General features: G+C 38.9%; 2 protein-coding genes across 2 annotated transcripts in view; one reads left to right on the forward strand and one right to left on the reverse strand.

The window, feature by feature from the left end:
- The window catches only part of LOC124255695 (kelch-like ECH-associated protein 1), a 65,490-nt gene extending 64,717 nt beyond the window's left edge, over window positions 1–773 (reverse strand). Inside the window, exon 1 of the mRNA XM_046689599.1 lies at window positions 758–773. The gene's annotated coding sequence lies outside the window, so the exon portion shown is untranslated. The remainder of the gene's footprint in view (window positions 1–757) is intronic.
- An 81-nt stretch (window positions 774–854) lies between these two features.
- Window positions 855–17,286, forward strand: LOC124255694 (dystrophin-like). Its single transcript, XM_046689593.1, has 17 exons — window positions 855–1,306; window positions 1,979–2,039; window positions 2,874–2,935; window positions 3,137–3,211; window positions 4,069–4,273; window positions 6,183–6,268; window positions 8,169–8,248; window positions 8,697–8,771; window positions 8,992–9,103; window positions 9,436–9,490; window positions 10,587–10,698; window positions 11,377–11,507; window positions 11,774–11,975; window positions 12,428–12,513; window positions 13,251–13,425; window positions 14,253–14,718; window positions 15,395–17,286. Exons 1-17 carry the CDS (start codon window positions 1,285–1,287, stop codon window positions 15,424–15,426), a joined length of 2,037 nt encoding a protein of 678 aa, XP_046545549.1. The 5' UTR covers window positions 855–1,284; the 3' UTR covers window positions 15,427–17,286.
- The last annotated feature ends 3,757 nt before the right edge of the window (window positions 17,287–21,043 follow it).

Below are 21,043 nucleotides of genomic sequence, written 5' to 3' on the forward strand. Positions count from 1 at the left end.
GGCTGTTGTTCTTGCTACATCAATCTCAGATATGCCTTCTATATTTGTGGTGAGTTCTGTTAGGCTAGGGTAGGTTACCCACTACTCTGTGCTTATGCCTTGAATGCCCTTTCCAATCAAGCACCCTTCACAAAATCCTCAGGGTTACGTACCTCTATCCTATGAAACAATCCATTGCGATTCTCAAGATTAGGCCCCACGTGTCAAGCAAACATCACTTTACAATCCTTAGCTACAAGTTAAGGGTTAGCTATCATTTTTATCAAATCAATACAATTTATTTTCAGGAAAATGTGTAGGATTGTTTACAAGTTTTCGAGTGCAACATTGAAAAGGTTACTAAGATTGTACAAAAAAAGATAAACAATTGGGTGCCGGTCACTTGGTAATGAACACTAATTATTGTGATAGTACCAGTGATAAAGATTCAAGCTGGTGCTGTGAGTTCAGTCATCCGTAAAGTGATTATGAAACATTAAGGATGATTAAGATACCATTCAACAGGAGTGAAATGAAACTGTGTTTCAATTAATTGTTACAGTCTTTAGTATGACACTGATTACATTGGCAATATCTGTCATCTGGAAAGGTTATCAGAGAGCACCTGTCAATCTGATTCATGAGTGAAGTGGTATTACAGTCGCTCGTAACATCCTTATCTGTAAACTACACATTGCCTACAATGTATACCATTATGTAATCACATTTAATTTACAGACATTTTCAATCAAACTAATTCAACCCGAAAAATACTTACCGTGCGCTTCTGTCACTACTGTAAGCGGATGTAATATAACATGCGCATGCGTTCTTCGAACGGAAGTGATTTCGGTCTGAATTGTAATACTTACCTGAGAAATTATCTCATTACTCTAAATCCGTTACTTTATATTCTTCAATCTAGTTTCATCGAGGTGTCAAACAAATCAAGCTGAACAAACAAAATAAGAATAGTTTTGTGCAGTTACGTATATAAGGTATATACGAAAATTCATTCATCTGTTTAGGACATTCATCTCGTAAACATAATATGCCGTTAGTTTTAGAACTAGAAGGGGGTTGAATTTAAAGACCAAGTACAGTGAAAAAAGTTTGTGAGTCAAGATGCAACAAAAGACAAAAATAGGGGAAAGAATTATCTTGGCATGATCAGAATGAATTCATCTAAACATGTTGTCATTTCCAAAGATGCCAGTTGTCTACTTTTTGTATAAAGCTTTGACATTGAACCAGCAGTAAGACTGCCTGCAGGAATTCATCGGCCCTGTTGATTCGATATTGAAGATGGATAACACCGAACTCTATGGTATGAAGTTTGTCTTTAGCACATTTTCTTGGATTCTCAATAGATAATACAGTGCATACATCAATTTACACAACTTGTGTTATCATCACATCAGACGAAATCTTTGCTATATGTCTAATCAGGAGTACTGCACTTTACCGGGCGCACTTTTTCAGATTAATTAGCGCTGCTGGGGTTCCCTAACCCTAACCCTAAGGATCGTAAAGGGTGCCTAACCCTAAACCCTAACCCTAAGGATCGTAAAGGGTGGCATACCCTTACCCTAAACCCTAACCCTAAGGATCGTAAAGGGAGCAGCGAGGGCTGTGCCCGGTAAAGTGCATTCTAGCCGTCTAATCAGTTAAAAACTTTTAAAAAAAACATGTCTATGAACTACATTACAGAAGTGGTATTACTTAAAACGACATATGTGGGAGTACTGCACTTTACCGGGTGCACTTTTTGCAGATTAATTAAGCGCTGCTGGGGTCCTGTATTTCAATTAGGACAATCATTGCAAGCAAAAGTTGACAATGGGCAATATGAGAAAAAGCAAGCAATCTCAGTGATGCTTCTTTAGTCATTTTGCAAGATAATGAATTCATCTTGATTTCTTTTACATGTAATTTGTGTTTGTATTTATGAAAGTAAACTAAACTTGTATTCATGATCATGTCAATGATAATTTTTCAGATGTGATTGTAGAAGGCTGGGAGCGACAAGAGGCAGAAAATGGGATTCCATATTTTATCAGGTAAGGTTGAATACACAACAAATACACTTCATGATGTTGATGCTAAACAAAATGGTGCACCACTAAACATGCCACATGAGGATCGATTTTTAAGACATTATTCTTAGACATATATGCATTATTCGTACAGATTGTATTTTCTGGAAGTAAATCACCAAACATGTAAATCCTTTAATCATGTTAATCTCTGTTCTAATCATGGGCATATTTCCTCGGTTCTCGTAAAAATCCCCTACAGATTGTCACTATTGATCTCCCTTCTTTCTATCCAATCAGAGCAAGACCGACTTAAAACTATATATAAGCATTAACAATTCTTTTGTCAGATTTCCCAAGACGCTTAATAGCTTGTCCGTTGTCAGTATCCAACAAAACAACTAAAGAATTTGCGCATCGCCGCGAGGGGAATAGATTTTTGTTGATAATTAGTTAATAATGTAGTATGAAATCTGCCATTTGCATTTAGGAGACAGTCATGCTGGATAAATGGTTAATCCTAGTTTTGTCAGTTTATGTAACATAACAGTTTGCTCCTAATAGGCCTGTGTACATTTAGGATACCGGTTACATGTATGTATGCCCATGACTCATGCTGGATAAAAATCCTATGCCATATGCAATGCTGCTGAATTGACATCATTATAATGCTGACTCTTACTGTCATCATGCATGCCCACTCATAGTTCAGTCTAAAACATTCCATTGCCTATTTCAGTCTACATGTTAACAAAGTTAAAACTTGAAATGTCTGCATGTTAGCTGTATCATTTTAGACATGGGCCCTCATACCACACTCTTTGTTCAGATGTCCCCTGTTACTTTTGTACTTTTCAGCCATCAGACTCAGACCACTTCATGGGATCATCCATACTTCTCTAAAATTTTGGAAGAACTTGGTAAGTGAATGTTGGTTTTAAAAGAGCATATGTCACATAATGTGTCTGTAATATTTTTCTTACATTGCTTATCAAACATGTATATGAGATCTGTATTATATGGTGTATGCACATTCAAACTGATATTTGTGCATCCTTACCATGAACTTATAAGTTCTCGAGAAAATGTCACTTAGTCATGGCAGTTTATATTTTTTGCAGATGACTACCATGAGATTCGTTATGCTGCCTACAGGACTGCTATAAAAATTAGACACCTTCAGAAAAGACTTTCATGTAGGTATATCTACTAGCATTCATCTTCCTAATAGGCCCCTCGGTGGGATAGCCTAGTGGTTAAAGCGTCCGCTCGTCACACCGAAGACCTGGGTTCGAATCCCCACATGGACACAATATGTGAAGCCCATTTCTGGTGTCCCCCACCATGATATGGCTGGAATATTGCTAAAAGCGGCGTAAAACCATACTCATTCACTCACTCACTAATAGGCCCCTACTGACATATCCATTTGAAAACATGTCCAACTACTACCCCTATATCCCCCAGTCTACCATCACCCACAATACTCACCCACCCACAATACTCACTAGTTCATCCACCAACAAGAACACACCTTTCACCGTTTCATCCCATAAACCGGACCCCAACTTCAAGGCTATCACCTGTGAAAGCCTGAGTTAGAAATGATCTTCAGAATGCTTGTCATAAGAAGTGACTAAATGCATGTCATTGTATGCCATGTGCTTAGATTGATGCTTTTGATGTCAATCACTTGATTACTTACAGGCTGGTGTCATACAGCTGGAATATTCCTGAGTAGTGTTTAACAAGCAAAAACAAGACAACCACCCCTTCTACACCCAATTTTCCACCACTGCATCTACCTTTGCAATTTCTACTTATCAGGCTACCATCCTATCAGGGGCGGTGGGTAGCCTAATTGTTAATTCCCCTGAAGATCATTCGAATCCCCACATGGGCATGTGGCCCATTTCTGGTGTCTCCCACCTGGAATATTGCTGTGTCCCACTATCATCAGTTTTATTAATTCCCCAAAACATGCCCTCACTGGCAACTTCGACCCTTACTCTGTAGTCTATATGGTGTGTTCTAGGTGTTTCCTCTATTGCAGTACATCAGATAACACTGAAGGTGATCCGCAGTGTGTTGGACGATCTGGACTACCCGGATGGCTGCCACCAGAAGGTGACATGTGGAGACTTGTCTACACTACTGCTTGGCATCTACCACACAGCAGATCACAGACATGCACCCAAACAGAGCCCTGAAGTCTTTGCTGATCTGCTACTCAATTTTCTATTGAATTTATTTGATGTGTAAGTTTCTATATAGACCTCATCCGTGTTGTAAATGGTACATCTTTTTGATGTTGGTGTTTTATTTGCTTCCATGTCCATATTATTTAAAACATGCCTCATAGTTCATGGGAAAATTTGTAAAAATATATATAGATGGAAACAAATGTTGTAAGAGCTCTTCAAAGTTGCCAGTATTTCTGCTTCCTTCCATGTTCAAAGTGGTTTTCATTATTCAACCAGAAACCTGAGAAATAGGTGATGATCCACAGATAGTCTAAAAATAGTTAATAGTTACTGTACATTTTCATGTGTGATATGTATAGTCCTGGTGGACGAGCTGACTAAGGCGCCAGGCTAGTGATCCAGCAAGCTTGGAGGTGCCAGGATCGAGCCCACCTGTGACCAGGCGTAAAAGCCTTGGAGTGAACTTTGTGTGCAGACTCTGTCAGTGTTGTCACAACCCCTAGTGTACAGTACACAACCCTGTACACTTAAAAGAACCCACGAATCCGTTGGCAAATGACCAGATGGTGGCCACATGAATACATGCAAACACCTAGTTGTGGTTACAGCAATGTGCAGTAAACTTGGACAAAGTACTGTGACTATGTGTCCCAGTCCACCCAGCTGTGAATGGGTACCTTGAATGGATGGGAAAGTCATATTAACTCGGTGCGCCTAGTGGCTGCAAGAGTTGTATGATCCCCAGAGAGTTGAGATTGATAATATGATGTGCCCTGAGATTGACATCCAATGATCGAGGGAAAACAAAGCAGCATTTTGAGCATGCATGTGGGATGGACTATAGCGCTATATAAATACCCATATAATAATAAATTTTTCCTTATCCTGACTCGTGACGAAGCAAAGATCATGAGTCAGGATAAGTATAAAATATCAATTTTACTTAAAAAATTACATTATAATACTAATAGTGCATATGGTTGAGATGCAATGCCCTACTTGCTGATGCATTCCTAGCATGTGTAAGCAATACACAATCATAGTAACCAACAATGCACAATCACAGTATTCAACAGTGCACAATCATTGGTACAATGTACTCAATTTAATGTAACCAAAACACATTTATCTTGGTCCTGTAACAATTCAGAAGTAAAACAAAACAATATTCAGTCCCTATGTTATTGTTGCATCAAAAATGGCTTGCTGACTCGGTTTTTGAATGTTACACCTGAGGCAAGAAACCGATGCTGGTCAAGTTTCAGATCAAGTAACAGGTGCGTCAACTGGGAGAGAATGCTGGTGTATAGAGTGATTGCCCTTTGGTGTCATATTGTTGCAACTGGTTTTACATACCAAGGAAATTCAGCCACAAGCATGACTGACATCAAATCCCTGTATAATCCCCAGTAGAATTGATATGCTACACCTGGATGTGACAGAACTTAATGATAGTTGTGATCATGATATCAAACTGTACATTTAGCGTGTAACTTTGTTAATACTGTGATGTAGCATATTGATGTTAGATGCCATTTCAGTGTAAATCAAAATATAGAAGCAACTTCAGGGTCTCTGTTATAGTGGATTTTTATCTCTTTGAAAGTAGGTAATTGTCATTAACAGCAGAGGATGTTTTCACTGGATAATGATAGTTTACGTGTGATTCAGTTGTCAAAGGTGCCACAGCTTGCTATATAGAGTTACGTCTCTTGGGTACAACAGAAACCTATGACTGTTTAGATATTAGCATACGTCTGAAACAAAACTACAAATATTTCATGTTAGTTATCACAATTAATCATGAATGTCTAGAGTTCCTTATAAGCTTAATGAGCTGAAGATGATAAGGGGTCCGAAGGTTCAAATCCTAAAAGTTATGCTTTCAGCTAAGCAAAGAGTGCTGTGGTATCAAAGAACTCCTTTATTATTTACACTACATGAATTTTATTTTTCAATACAGAAGTCGCAGTGGAAGTGTGTCGATTCTGTCAGTCAAGTTCGCTTTAGCCACACTCTGTTCTGCTCGTCTTGTGGAAAAATATCGATGTAAGTACTCATCAATGTGTCCTGATACATCATGTCTGTATTTTGTTGATGTTTGTACTGTATGATTTGCTTTCTCATGATCATGGTTTTGATGCAACAGTGTGTCATCAACATCATAAAAGGGAACTAAGTTGTTGATGCTACTGATACAGTTGGCTCGATATGCCATTATCCATGGCTGGTAATTATCCTTTTCCTTTTGAGAGTTGTGTCCCTTAGATGTTGCAAAGATCTTTAGATGGTGAGTTTGAATCCTTGACAAACACTGTTTTTCATCTTTGGTTTGTCAACACTCCTTTCCTTTCCTTTCTCTCTCTTCTCTCTCCTCCCCCTCCCCACCCTCCCCAAACCATGTAGTGTTTGGCAAAGTGGCAAATATGAACGGCATCTCACTTCGGTTTAGGCAACATGTTATGGTCATGGTGGACTGAATATAATGCTAAGTGACATTAAACATCACTCACCTGCTCTGTTGTCCTGAAGACTTTCTGCCACCTTGTAACTATGGTGATTTATTGCTGAAACGATACCACATATGACTAATCTGAATTCTCTCAAGTCAGCCAGCTGATGATGTAGCATATTGTTGGCTTTCATTGGCTTGTCATGACGAAGGTTTGATTCTCTCACAAGGTTAGAAGTTGACACACCCATTCTTTGTGTCTCTTCAGGTGATATTGCTGGGATACTGATATTCTCTACATTATCTCCCTCATCAGTGCACCACCCACTGTACATCATGAAACTACACTCGCATATCTTCTTGGTGTCACTTCTATCGAGACACTACTGGAGCAGAACAAGTGTAGCTTACCTTCACATCATCATTGTGAGTGAGTGGGGTTTTTTTTACGCTGCTCTCAGCAATATTCCAGCTACATGACGGCTTCCTGTAAATATGCAAGTCTGGACCAGACAATCCAGTGCTCAACACCATGAGCATTGACGTACGCAGTTGGGATACGATGACATGTGTCAACCAAGTCAGTGAGCCTGACCACCTGAACCCGTTAGACAAGCATGGGTTACTGAAGATCAATTCTAACCCGGATCATCCCAGTGAGCTGATGTGGTTTGTCACCCATCATCCATCTTTCCATTAGTACTGGACTAAAACAAATCATAGTCCTATGTGTCTCTGAAGTCTCCCACAGTGTAAAAAACTGGTGTCATAAAATATCAAAAACTTGGAAAATATCGATAAAAACACATGTGGTAATATATCTGTGTAATCCAGATGAAATGACATTCTCAGTTAAGCTTGACATTGTACATCGTCCAAATAGATTCTTGGGTGCAGGACTTGGGGCTTTTCCTCAGATGTCCTTATCTCTCGATGTCCTTTCACATATTTTAACTTTCCCAAGAATATTTTCATCATGTTTTCACCTACAAATGAAGTTGAGTTTTCTTTCTGATACCAACATCATTTCATGTTGTTATAACCTACACATATAGGTGAGCTTCTGTACCTCTGGTACTGAGGTTGTGTAATTGTATGCTTCAGGTATATAATGCTGAAATATTTTTTAGCGTCATCAGATACCAGTGAGTATTCATCAAAAGATAACCTGATGACCTTGACATTGAGACATGTTATTATGTTTCTTGTTACAATAACATTCATGACGTGTTTGAGAATGGATGTCATTGTTACATGTACTTCCTAATTAATCATTGTTCCTATTGTCTTTCGCTTTTTATGTCTCAAATTTCTTCCCAAATTATTCATCTTCTGTTTCAGTATTGCGTCACCACAAAGTTTTGGTACTGACACAGTTATCTCCCTTAGAATTCTTTACACTGCCATGAAGGATGAATGGGTATTTTACATATCCATTAAAAATTGTCTGTCAATATTTGATGGTCATTTAGTTAGCATGTCATATTTACTTTTCAGTTTTCTACAATGAATTGAAAGATCAGAGTACATTTGTAGGGGAGAAGAGCCTAGGGGATTTCGTACAAGATCTTATTCAGGTTTGTACCCTAGCTTCAGTTGTGCATCTGTAAGTGTCCCACTGATTTCATTACAAAGAAACTGCAGGACTCAAACCCTGAAAAAGTAGATATACAGCAGCTTAACATTAGCATCATAGACTCTTATTGTGTCGTATGTTCCATGAAGCTGGTGGAGTTGGCCCAGTTATTAATGCATTTCCTCAAAAAAGGAAATCCAGGTTTGACTTTGGAACTGGACAGTGCAAAATGCACTGCACTGCCCTTATATGCCTGCAATATTGCTAAGAGCTATGTAGAAATCCATTTCCCTGTCTTCTTAGACCCTGTGTGATTGATCTCACTTACCAGTATTGAAATTTATAAAATGGTTTAGTATTCATAAATTTAAACAAAACAATTGGTTATGTTGTGAAGTGGTGACACAATATTCACAAGACATAACTGCATTAAAATGCTGATGTTTCAGATCCCAGATCTCTTAAAGGAAAGTGTTGCCTTTGGGAAGAATGTTCGGGCAGTTGTGGCTAGCTGTCTCCAAGGGGTGAGTTTGTTGTGGCAAACACTCGGACATAATCAGTATTCCTTTGGTAGTTATTTGTTATGGTATTATTAAACACCTGCTCCAATGCTCCTGATCATAGGTCACTGTGGAGAAACCATTATGATCACCCGGTCCTGAGTACATCATATTATTGTGAGATTAGGTACATTTGTCATAAGACAGAAAGTATGAAGCAAGATAACTATGGATTCGATTTCAGACTTCAAACACAACTGGAGTATCAGAAGATATGTTCTACAGCTGGTTGTTACGGGAACCACAGACACTGGTGTGGCTGCCAACTCTCCATCGACTGGCAGCGGCTGAAACAGGTGCCCCTCTTTGTTGTCAAGCAGCTATCATCCATAATGTCCATAATGAATCTAAATTATTAGAAATGGTCTTTAGCAACCCCTGTTTGATGCAAGAGGCGACTAACGGGATAGGGTGGTCAGGTTTGATAATTTGGTTGATGGATGTCATCGTATTGCATTGTGCTGAACAAGTGAACACTCAAATAAACAACTAATCAGTATTCTTTCACGCAGACAATCTGAAGGTGAACTATCATTAATATTGAATTGTGAGGCGATGCAATAAATTCATGGAAATAATGATTCATTTTGTTTGTTATTGTATCAAAAAATATTCTTTTTGTTTACAGTGAAACATGAGGCAAAGTGCAATATTTGTAAAGCTTTCCCCATAATAGGATTCAGGTGAGTTAAAAGTTACTGGTACCAGGTTTTTCCTGAACATTGTACAAAACTTTTAGCATTATGTTATGCTCCACAAATGGTTTACAGCCACAAGCTGTGTCCCTTGGTCATGCCACTGCCAGGAGCTGCTGATAGTCTAAACCAGGATTTGTTCTGATTTTGAACCTTGGTGGTTGAGATGCCAGGATCTGCTGATAGTCTAAACTAGGATTTGTTCTGATTTTGAACCTCGGTGGTTGAGATGCAGGGTTTGCTGATAGTCCAAACCAGGATTTGTTCTGATTTTGAACCTCGGTGATTGAGATGCCAGGATCTGCTGATAGTCTAAACCAGGATTTGTTCTGATTTTGAACATTGGTGGTTGAGATGCCAGGATCTGCTGATAGTCTAAACCAGGATTTGTTCTGATTTTGAACCTTGGTGGTTGAGAACCATGTCGATGCTCCTTGGTTTCACTAAAGTGGAAATGTCTGATCTTTGTGTCACTTTTAGCCATTCTCTCCCCTACGTACCATTAAAATATGCCACATTGTTCAATATGCTGAAGTGAGCATACAACCTCACTTCTGTATGTTATTGTCTTGGTTAATCATTCACTTGAATTTTACCTTTAAATGCAATACTTGGGAGACAAGATCTGGTTGCAGAATCACTGACTTGTTAGTCAGGACACACTTTCTTGATTGACCTCTGAAGATCCGGGGAAGATTAGTCTTCAGCAATCCATGCTTGCCACAAAAGGCGACTATGCTTGTCGTAAGAGGCAACTAACGGGATTGGGTGGTCAGGCTCGCTGACTTCATTGACACATGTCATCGGTTCCTAATTGCGCTTATGATCGATGCTCATGATGTTCATCACTGGATTGTCTGGTCCAGACTCGATTATTTACAGATCGCCGCCATATAGCTGGAATATTGCTGAGTGCGGCGTAAAACTAAACTCCTTGATGACCTTGACAGGAGTGTTAATTTGCAACCAAAGGAAAATTAATGTGTACCATTAATCAGGTTTTCAAAGAGGTTTCTCTCAGTGACTCTATTATAATTCCATCCTGTTTGCTGAAATCATATTTTGGCTGTCTGTCTGTCTTCAGATACAGGTGCCTGAAGTGTTTTAACTTTGACATCTGTCAGCACTGTTTTTTCACTGGCCAGACAAGGAAGAACCACAAGCTTAAACACCCACTGCAGGAGTACTGTCTCATGGTAAGTGTTGGACACGTGAAGATCCGAGCTAGAATTGGTCTTCGGCTACCCATGCTTGTCGTAAAAGGTGACTAACACGATTGGGTGGTCTGACTCGCTGACTTGGATGATGCATGTATCATCACGGACACGTCATTGGATCCCAATTGGGTAGATTGAAGCTCATGCTGTTGATCACAGGATTGTTTGGTCCAGGCTGGACTAGTTACAGACCACTGCCATATAGCTGTAATATTGCTGAGTGCAGCCTTAAACAACAAACCAACCAAACAACATGGTGAGTGGTTGATTCCTGGGTTTGGTGCTTAAGGAAGTAACTCATGCTGTTATTGACAGTCCAGGGCAGAATGATCTCAGTATACTTGTCGTAAGAGCCAATTGAAACGGATATGGTTTGGTCACATAGCTGAGTGTGAATAATGACAGAAAGGGCACAGTAACAATGCTAACTCTGTATATATACTGATAATCTGAATCTCTATTTGCACTATTTTCACTTATTTCTAAACACCAATGTGATACAGTGTAACATTACTAACTAGAGTATTACAAGATATATTCATCACTGAAAAAGCACTAAAGTATGAAATATTTGGAAACTGAAATTGAAAATGGCGAACTCATCCGACCTGTCAGATAACAATACTTAATGAGTCTGTTTCTCTATTTCCCCGACAGACCAGCAGCAAGGATGATACAAAGGCCTTCATGAAGACCATCAGGAACAACCTGAGCAAGAAACATCGCCGCAAGAGTAAAGTGAAATACTTGCCCATTGATTCTGCCAGGATAAACCCCATCATGGAATGGTAGGTCATGCAGATTATGACCCTTATATCTCAGACAGTATTTCAAATATTTAGGTAGTATTGAAACTGACAGTCATTCTCTTTAAGTTAGGTGTTAGGTTTCTGTAGATTGGGCCATAAAAATGACAGATACCACTGAAATAAATTGTACTGTAACAAGGTTGATAAAATATGACTTCATGATATAAACTGAAATACACCGAAATCTTAACTTGAATTGAATGACAAGAAAACTGTTTTATTGACTTTCATGCATTTCCTTGAAGGAGTGGCCGTCCAGGTCGACAAGAGCCGACATTGACCAAGGTCACCAACACCGAAGCAGCTGGAGGTCAGTCACATGACCAGCAGCCCATCACTTCACGCCAGCCACTGGCAGAGTCAAACACCTTCCGTCCCAAGTCCGCCACTGTCCTGGTTCTTAACAACACACCCAGAAAGACACCCACACAGTCTGTCCATGACAAGGTAACTATCTCGCCTGTATACAGTGGAGGGTACCTATGCTGGTAATAAGAGGCAACCCAATGAAATGGATTGTAGGACTTCTCAGACTCAGTTGATGGTGTGTCATCATACCTGGACAGCTTGGATCATTGTTCACAATATCCATCACTGGATTGTCTGGTCCAAATTTGTTATTTAGAGTAAGCTGTCAAAAAGCTCATGCTGCTTTAACAGCACACTAACATCATCCCAAGGGAGATAACTCGGTACCCATTATGCTTTCATCTTCAAATTAGGATGACATAACTGAGAATGAATTTAAGAGGTTGCACTCTGGGGGGGGGGGGCACAAAGTAAACTTTTAATTCAAGATTACCTGGTTCTAATTCACTGGTACACATTAAACATACTGAATTATAGGGAATTCCAACTGAGATGTAAAATTCCTTATTGATCATTCCGAATTATTTCAGGAGAACGTGAAGGATGTGTCAAATTTCATGAAACATCAGAGACACGAATATGAAGGTGTTATCCGTCGCTTAGAGGAAGAGAACAGGTAACAAAATCTTCTAGGCTGAGTTCATATTTTTAAAAAGGTGGCTTGTGATGCTGATTCTCCATAAGTGTTCATGTATGAAGCCCATATCTTGTGCTTCCAAAAGAGGATATGGCTGGAATATTGCTAAAAGGAGTGTGAGATTGTAATCATTCAGTTGCTATTTACAGGTGGCAGTGATAAAGCAAGAATATTGCTGACTGCAATTGTTTTTTGTATGTTTAGAGACATTTGAACTTAGATAGATTTTGTTGAATTTCTCTCTGATGATAGTGAAATAGGGGATTAAGTCTATCCACTTCTCCACAAAAACTGCTCAACAGAATTGAATGAACTTATACATGTGTTTCATTGGGACTCGAAAGGTGTGCATCTCATAGTTGCATAGATGTTTATTGAACTTGTTCGTGAATTTTGTTAAATTATTGATCTTTATATGTCTTATGAATGTCAGCGGGGGCATCTGTGTCCCTGGACACAATTTTTTCTTGTTATCATTCTAATAAGCACTGGTTTGTCTACCTACGAAGTAAACCAGTGATATGGCAGTCAAATACTAATCAACTCTTGATAGGGATATTGTTATCTTTCCAAGATACACAAAAATGATTCTCATACTTCAAGCGTATGTTCAAAAACAATGACAAAGCTTATTATGCCTATGAAAAGTTGAAATCTTCAGCATTTATTCACTACAATGTAATGCCTTACTCTTTCCGTCTTTCACAAATGTATAGGAAACTATACAGGAAGATAGCAGAGCTGAGACAACCATCGGACACTGAGAGCAACCTGTCGTATGAAGCTGACCTTGAGATAGAGAACGATGTGATTCATGCACAGAAGGATGTTCTAGAAGACCACAACAGGAGGCTGAGTCGCCATCTCAACCGGGTCCAAAATGTCCTGAAGGTGAGTAATATGTTTTGTGTAGTTACCTTAGCTGACCTGTAGTATAACATGCGCTACGGTGATTTACCCTAATTATTCAACAGGATTGACTATTGTAAAATATTATCATATCTTGGAAAAAACTTCTTTCATCTCCAAGGCTTCATATTTTATGGGTGTTTCTGTCAGTGTACTTATTATAATAACAGATATCTATAGTTATGTTTGAATTGGTAACCATGGTAACCTCCTAAGATATGATTTGATGTTGATCATCAGATTCTGTGGCTCAAAGAACACCAGCAGCATAGAAAGTGTTTCAATAGTTAAATCCCTGGTTTGTCTGGCCCAGACTTTACATGCTGCCATGATAGTGCTGGAATAATGATTAATGCAGCATTAAGCACAAACCAACCAATTGTTTTGATCAGTGTCCTTTAAATGGGAGAAGGGGCGGTGGGGTAGCCTAGTGGTTAAAGTGTTCGCCTCTTGTCATGCCGAAGGCCCGGGTTCGATTCCCCACATTGGTACAACTTGTGAAGCCCATTGCTGGTGTCCCCTGCCATGATATTGCTGGAATATTGCTAAAAACGGCATAAAACCGTACTCAGTCAGTCAGTAAAGGGAAGAATGACAGGGTCATGTTCTTGAAAACGTGCCTGGAGTCTTCTGACTCATAATAAATTCATTCCCCTCAAAGGCTTACATCAATTAATATGGGAATAATAGAAAATGTTCCAATGTCTAACTACATGTAGACTAAGGCAGGAAGTGGGTATGGAACCGAAGCATAATCACCCTGATATGTTTGATGCAGGGAAGTGACGTCATCTTTATTCTCCTTGCAGCAACAGCCACTCCACCGGTCTTCCAGTGATATAACCTATCACCGTCCAGTATCCATGTCGTACCTTGGACACAGCTACTTCTCTCCCCTCTCCATCGACACCACCCCACAGGCCTGCTCCAGCCGAATCCCATCCAAACACACCACCCCCGCTGCTGGGGCATATTTCACAGAACCAAGGAGACGGAAAGGCAAACCCCTCACCCCTGCAGGGAAGGAGTGGCACAGCTCCACCACCCCTGGAACTCCACAGTGGACTGGTTCGACTACGCCTACCACCCCTGATAAAGATCCTGTCACCCCTAAGACTCCTGAATGGACCAGCCATGGTAGTATCGAAGAGAGCCAGTGTTACTTCACACCATCCAGTGTGTCCAAGTCACAGTTCTGCCCAGAGGAGGAGGCCGAGATTCAGGAACTGTTGAAGCGGATTGATGATGCCCTGCCAGCCAATTTGTCTTTCTCAGGTACCTATAGAGATGGGAAGCTTCAGAATTACATGCAATAGTTCATTTCCCCAAAGCCATTCATGTGTTCCCAATTACTCTTGTAAAAGTGTCTCTTGTGTTCTGATCAGTTTTGAGTGCCATTTGTCCAGGGAACCAAGTTGTTTTGCTTCAGGATGTATAATTTTCGCACCCAAAATAACATGAAGAAGAAGACGTGGTCATCAATATCCTCCACCACAGTGTTCTGTTCCTATTTTGACAACTATTCATTCTTCCTACAAATAGCGATACATCAGCTGTGAAGTGAGAAAATCTGTTCCCATTTGGGATACCGTGCACTAAGTCAAGAAACACATGACAAAGGCCATAACTCTGTAACAAACTGTAACACGGTTTCTGTTTTCAAACTCCATCAAGGCAATTATGTCCTGAAAACACATGCCAAATTTGGTTTCCCTATCTATAACGGTTTCTGAGAAAATCTGTTCCCATCATCTCGGATGGATGGATGGACGGAGATCAAACCTATATCCCCCTCCCACTTCATGGCGGGGGATAATAATGCATGCTATTTTATCATAATTTGTCCTCCCACAAAATGACATGACTATGGGAAGCGTTTAAGCCCAACTCACTCATGCTGATATTATGATTCAGGCTGATTTAATGATTAATCTGCTTCATTCTATTCCAGCCTACTCAATGGGGGGACTCCAAGTCCTATAACAACAATGACGAGATGCTAGAAGCGGCCAACAACATCGGCACTGCAATGTCCGACTTTGTCCATACCACTGTTGATCAGTATTGTCCACAGTAGTCGCATGTATGAAATACATGATATAACTTAGTATTAGCAGATGGAATAGGTAGTCGCACATTTACTATTCTCATTCAATGTGTGTTATTTATGCAAGTGAAGCCCTTGCCACGGGACCATTGCTTCACCAGCAGGTGCTTGGTAATCTATTCCATTATTATTGAGCAAGTGTTTACCACAGAGAAAACTTTTTTTGTGTGTGTAATGTTCATGAATTCTGAAAAACATGTTTGATATATTTGTAAATACACAATGCCATTTAGAGAGCGGTCAAATGTAACACGTTATATTTGGGATTACACTTTCCAAGTAGAGTACAGATTCTAGTACTTTTGTTGGGTTGAGTCCCATCAAGGATTCGAACCCACACCCTCAAGAGTCGGGCACATAATTGCCAGCACACAAAGTGAGCCATTTAACCCACACAGCCACCACAGGTTCCACTTGTGGTCAGATGTAGTTTGGTATATGGAAGTTAGCATTACTTGCATAGAAGGTAGAAAGCAACATTAATACGTATGTATACCTGTATTGAGTTGTAATAATTGAGAAGGAAAAGGTGCAATGCAATAATCAAATGTATTTGTCATGAATGCAATCAAATGTGAAACTTATGATGTCTCATACAGATGCAAGAACAAGCAGCTTATGTTGTGTGCATCTTGTATTTAGTATCATTTGCTTATACACCTGTATAGCTTTATATGGGAAGAAGGGGCGGTGGGGTAGCATAGTGTCTAAAGCGTTGGCTAGTCACGTCAAAGACCCGGGTTCGATTCCCCACATGGGTACAATGTGTGAAGCCCATTTCTGGTGTCCCCCTGCGGCGATATGGCTGGAATATTGCTAACAGCGGCGTAAAACCATACTCACTCACTACATGGGAAGTGCAAATGTGTGAAATCTGTTCACATGTAAATCTAATTGGTTCATATTGTAGACTTTACCATAAACATAACATTCAATATGGTGCTTTGAAGTGGTGTTTTCTTATTGTAAACCACTACCTGACAAAACCATGGAGACGCAACTTCAAACTGACACATACAGAGCCCATGAGACCAGGCCTATATTTTATGAGCATAGCTCCAATTCCTGTTTGCGCTTGGAAATATGGGTTTCATGGGTCCTTCATGTCTTCTATGTTATTTGAATCTAGGGACCCCACAGTCTTTACGTTTTAACAATAGGGTTATATATAACAAGTGCCCCTTGAATTGTAATGTGTAACACTGCGTGAAGGTTTGTTTTAGAAGATACTTTAGCCAGCTGTGTTGTGTTTGTTTTTGTAGATCTCGATAGTCACCATTACAGTATATACCAGTGGCAACATGTCCCCATTTGTTTCATGATTAGGGAAGATTGATTTTGGTTGTGTTTTGACCTGTGTTGAAGGTAGTGTTAACAGTATATATTCATCACTGTGAAGTTTTTATGGGCACGAGTGATTTTGTCAGATGTTTGCACAACTTCATGTTAAACATTATTTCTTTACAGCCTTGTTTGTTCATGTTATCTATATATACAAAACCACTAGTGTTCATTGCTTCTTCTCTCATTTATATGAGTTGAATGGCACAGTATTGTTTCAGCATCTGTCTCATCAAGCCATTTTGAATCACAGGACAAGATCACGTGATTTGCGGTGTTTGAATAATGTACCCTATTAAACCAGTACAAGTGAAAATAACAATGTAGGCAACACACAAGACCACATTTGATGCCCCACACAAGAACATATCGTGAAGGCCTTCTGTTGAAATTTTTAAAAGTATTATTGTAAAACTCACCACCAGATATCCAGTTTTAGGTTTGTGAATTCTAAGATATTTTCAGAATTCCCTTGTCAAAATATAGGCACTCATTTTGGCAGTGTCTCTGGGATAGATTTAAGTTTACATAACAACACAAATGTACTATACTTTCTCATGGTTATCATGTCCTAGCATGCCCTGTCGGTTCTTTGTTTCAAAACCCAAACAAAATCTGTCAAGCACATTATCATGTAGCCGAATGAGCTTTCATTTAATTTTAAATGGAATTTGAAAGCATTTTAGATTTTAATACATTTTAGAATTCTTTGGTCATAATTTGACAAAAATAGTTCTTAAGAACGCCTTCATGGCCAGTAGTATCTGTGTGGATAAAATTGAGCCTGAAAGATGGGAATGAAGCATCTAGTCATATTCATACATGGATATTGAAACATTTGTTATCTTGTCCAATTATTTTTAAATGAAGCTTAAAATCTTATAATGTGGCTTTATGACAATAATTTCATACATGAGTGTAAATATTTCATCATTTCTCTTAATTTATTACATCATCAAGTGCCTTTTAGTGATTTTGTCTCTTGAGTATTTCACTGCTATGTATACTATTGGCTGTTTCTGTTGAATGGCTTACGGTGCAATCTGGACAAGGGTGTTATTGTCATTCTGCATTTAGTAGAAACTTTGTATAAACTTGCATTTATTTTACAAAATGTGAGGTTTTAGTATCATTTTGGACGCATATTTTTAGTTGAATGCTTACATTCTAATTGTTTGTATTTACTCTACTTTTCTCATTTTTGTATCACATAATCAACTTTTTAAGGGGTTTGGTCAAAAGTTCAGGGGAATTGAAAAAATACCTGTTAATCATAAATCGAGAGAGTATTATTCTAAAACAACATGGCGTTTAGAACCTCCCAATCCCTTATGCAGATTAATTTAGCTCCTGAGCTTCTTCAAACATGCAAGAAACCTACAAATAAATCTTTGATTTACTTAATTTACTCAGTCCAATAATTCTATTTGTTGAGACCTGAAAAGGACTGTTGCCCGAGAGAAAATCCTGTGAATTAAGAGTTGATCATTTTAGAGGACACTGTATTCTGCATGATAACAGAACTCTCATGAGCTTTAAGTAGATACAATTAATGTCACTTTTGATTTCTTAAATACATAATGATATCCTGATAACAAGATCTGTTTCTTCCTTTAAATCCCAATTTTTCTTTGATGAGAAATTAACAAGAAGACAAAGTCATCAATATCCCCCTCAACGGCAAAATACTCTTTATGAATATGTCTACTAGTTATGATTATGTCAAATGTTTTGGAGTGTATACAGCAAAGTGGAAGGAGAGTATTGAAAGGTTTTTAAGATCTGATCCAGAAAACAGCACTACCACCAAATTCAGTTGAAGCCTAACTTGTTGCCATGGAAATGCAACAAGATGACATCCTCATAGTCACAGGGTAAGTCGTGTTTCCATGGAAACCACAAAAAATATAATTCATATCTGGGTCTAACCCCCAAAATGCACATGTGTACCAAGTTTGTTGAAGCTAGCACATAGTTTGGAGATCTGCTCCAGACAAGATGATATCCTCATAGTCACAGCCTATGTCATGTTTCCATGGAAGCAGCAAAAAATAAAATTTGCATCTGGGTCTAATCCCCAAAAGGCACATCTAGCGATCATGATTGACATGTGTACCAAGTTTTGTTAAGCTATCACGAATAGATATGCTTCGGACAAAGTGACGGACGGACGGAACTCGTTTCTATATCCCCTGCAACTTCGTTGTTGCTGGGGATAATAAGAAAAAGTAAATTACAGCATGACAGATATTTACTGATATTTATCTGGTTAATGTAATTTCTCGTGTTTATTTAGCTATGATCCTTGTAATATTTTAAGTAAGAATGCAGAAGACATGTTGCCGGTTAACAGCTGAAATGCGAGGACATGTGAAGAAGGCCTAGGAAATAAAACTATGAAGATAGTGATATTGTAGTACCAACAGTTCTTCTCTGTATCTGATTCTGTCTCCTCACCTGTTGAATTTAGACTTGTACTGGTGTCTTCAAGTCATAAATATATTTTCTATGAATGCACAAAGACTTCTTTGTTATTTGTAAATTTCTTACTATGTGTACTGCTGTTTGTTCATTGTTTGACAGCACACGCCACAATATACCTGTGAAGATCTGGTTATAAATGATCTTCAGTAACCCATGCTTGTTGTAAGAGGTGACTAACAGGATCGGGTGGTCAGGCTCACTGATTGGGTTGACACATGTCATCATATCCCAACTGTGTAGATCGATGTTCATGCTGTTGATCCTTGGAATGTCTTGTCCTGACCCGATTATTTACAGACCACCGCCATATAGCTGGAATATTGCTGAATGTGGCGTAAAACTAAACTCATTATAATGGTCATCTGCAAATATCTGAGCATGGACCAGGCAATCCAGTGATTGATATGAGTTTCACTCTCACCAGTTGGGATACAGTGATATGCATCAACCAAGGCAGCGTGTCGGACCACCCACCCTGTTGAACTGGAGATATGAAAGTGTGTCAGCTGAGAGTAAGACCAGAGTACATGGTGTCTGTTGCAAGTTAGACTGGTTAATAAACTGTTTACATAGCAATTGAAACCTGGAAATCTCCCACACAAATTACGCTGTGCATGAAAGTTTCCTTATGTTACAAAAAACAACAACATTCAATCAAAACTTGGCCAAATGGATATTACACTGATAAAATATTTTTAGTTTGATCAATACTGGCTATAAAACAATTCCTTTGGGATGGGGAGGGGTGGACTGTGATGTCTAACTGGGGGAGTTCATGTAGAGAGAGATCAGAAGAAAGAAAAAGCCCTGATAATTTGTTTTTGACAAAGTTAAGAAAGTCATCGGTTCCAGATGAAATTTCTGGTCATCTCCTAATTTCAACAAACAATTATTTGATGACCAGCAGATCCAAGCCACTAAGGGCCACAACTCTGCATACCACTCTTATAGTGCTTGATACAGATTGTGGTCTCTGAGCCGACCAGTCCTTGATTAAATCCTTGCGCCAACATCTTTTGGTGTGATACATCGAGGGATGAAAAACCCAACCTTACTCTCTGTACACACCAAGGATCCTATTTGCATAACCAAATATAGATGACAAACACAATGGTCAGTACTTAATATATATTTGTATGTTTATTATATACAAAATGTTAGTATGCTCAATACAGCATCTCAGTACAGAATACCTTGCTGGTATAGCAGAAAAGACAAATACAAGTATTGCTCATATATAGCATAACACCTTGGTAAAATAATAGATATGGTTGAAAAAGTGGATACTGGGTGGGTCATGTGACCCGAGGAAAAAAAACTGACTAGAATTTTCACAATAATTGTAACAGCTAGGACAAAGACAGTAAAAAACACATTAAGGTCTACAAGCCAGATCACAACACTAGAATGGGATGGATGAATCTATGAGAAAATAGTTCTCATGGAACTTTCTAGTAAGAGCTACTCAACCGTTATAAACCTACATTCTCTCAATACTGATTACGTTCGAAGGTTGTCATGGATTTTCTCAAAACTTGGTTATGATTATCCAAAATTAAGCAAACACTGAATAAAAACACTTAAGGCAGGAGTGCGAACTAAATACTTTCAAATTAATAATGGTTATTTACTAGAAAAATTGCAGCTGTGAACTCAGACTCACATCTT

This window comes from Haliotis rubra, unplaced genomic scaffold (assembly GCF_003918875.1).
Source record: "Haliotis rubra isolate DU_JTF1 unplaced genomic scaffold, ASM391887v1 Scf606, whole genome shotgun sequence".
Classification (NCBI taxonomy): domain Eukaryota; kingdom Metazoa; phylum Mollusca; class Gastropoda; order Lepetellida; family Haliotidae; genus Haliotis; species Haliotis rubra.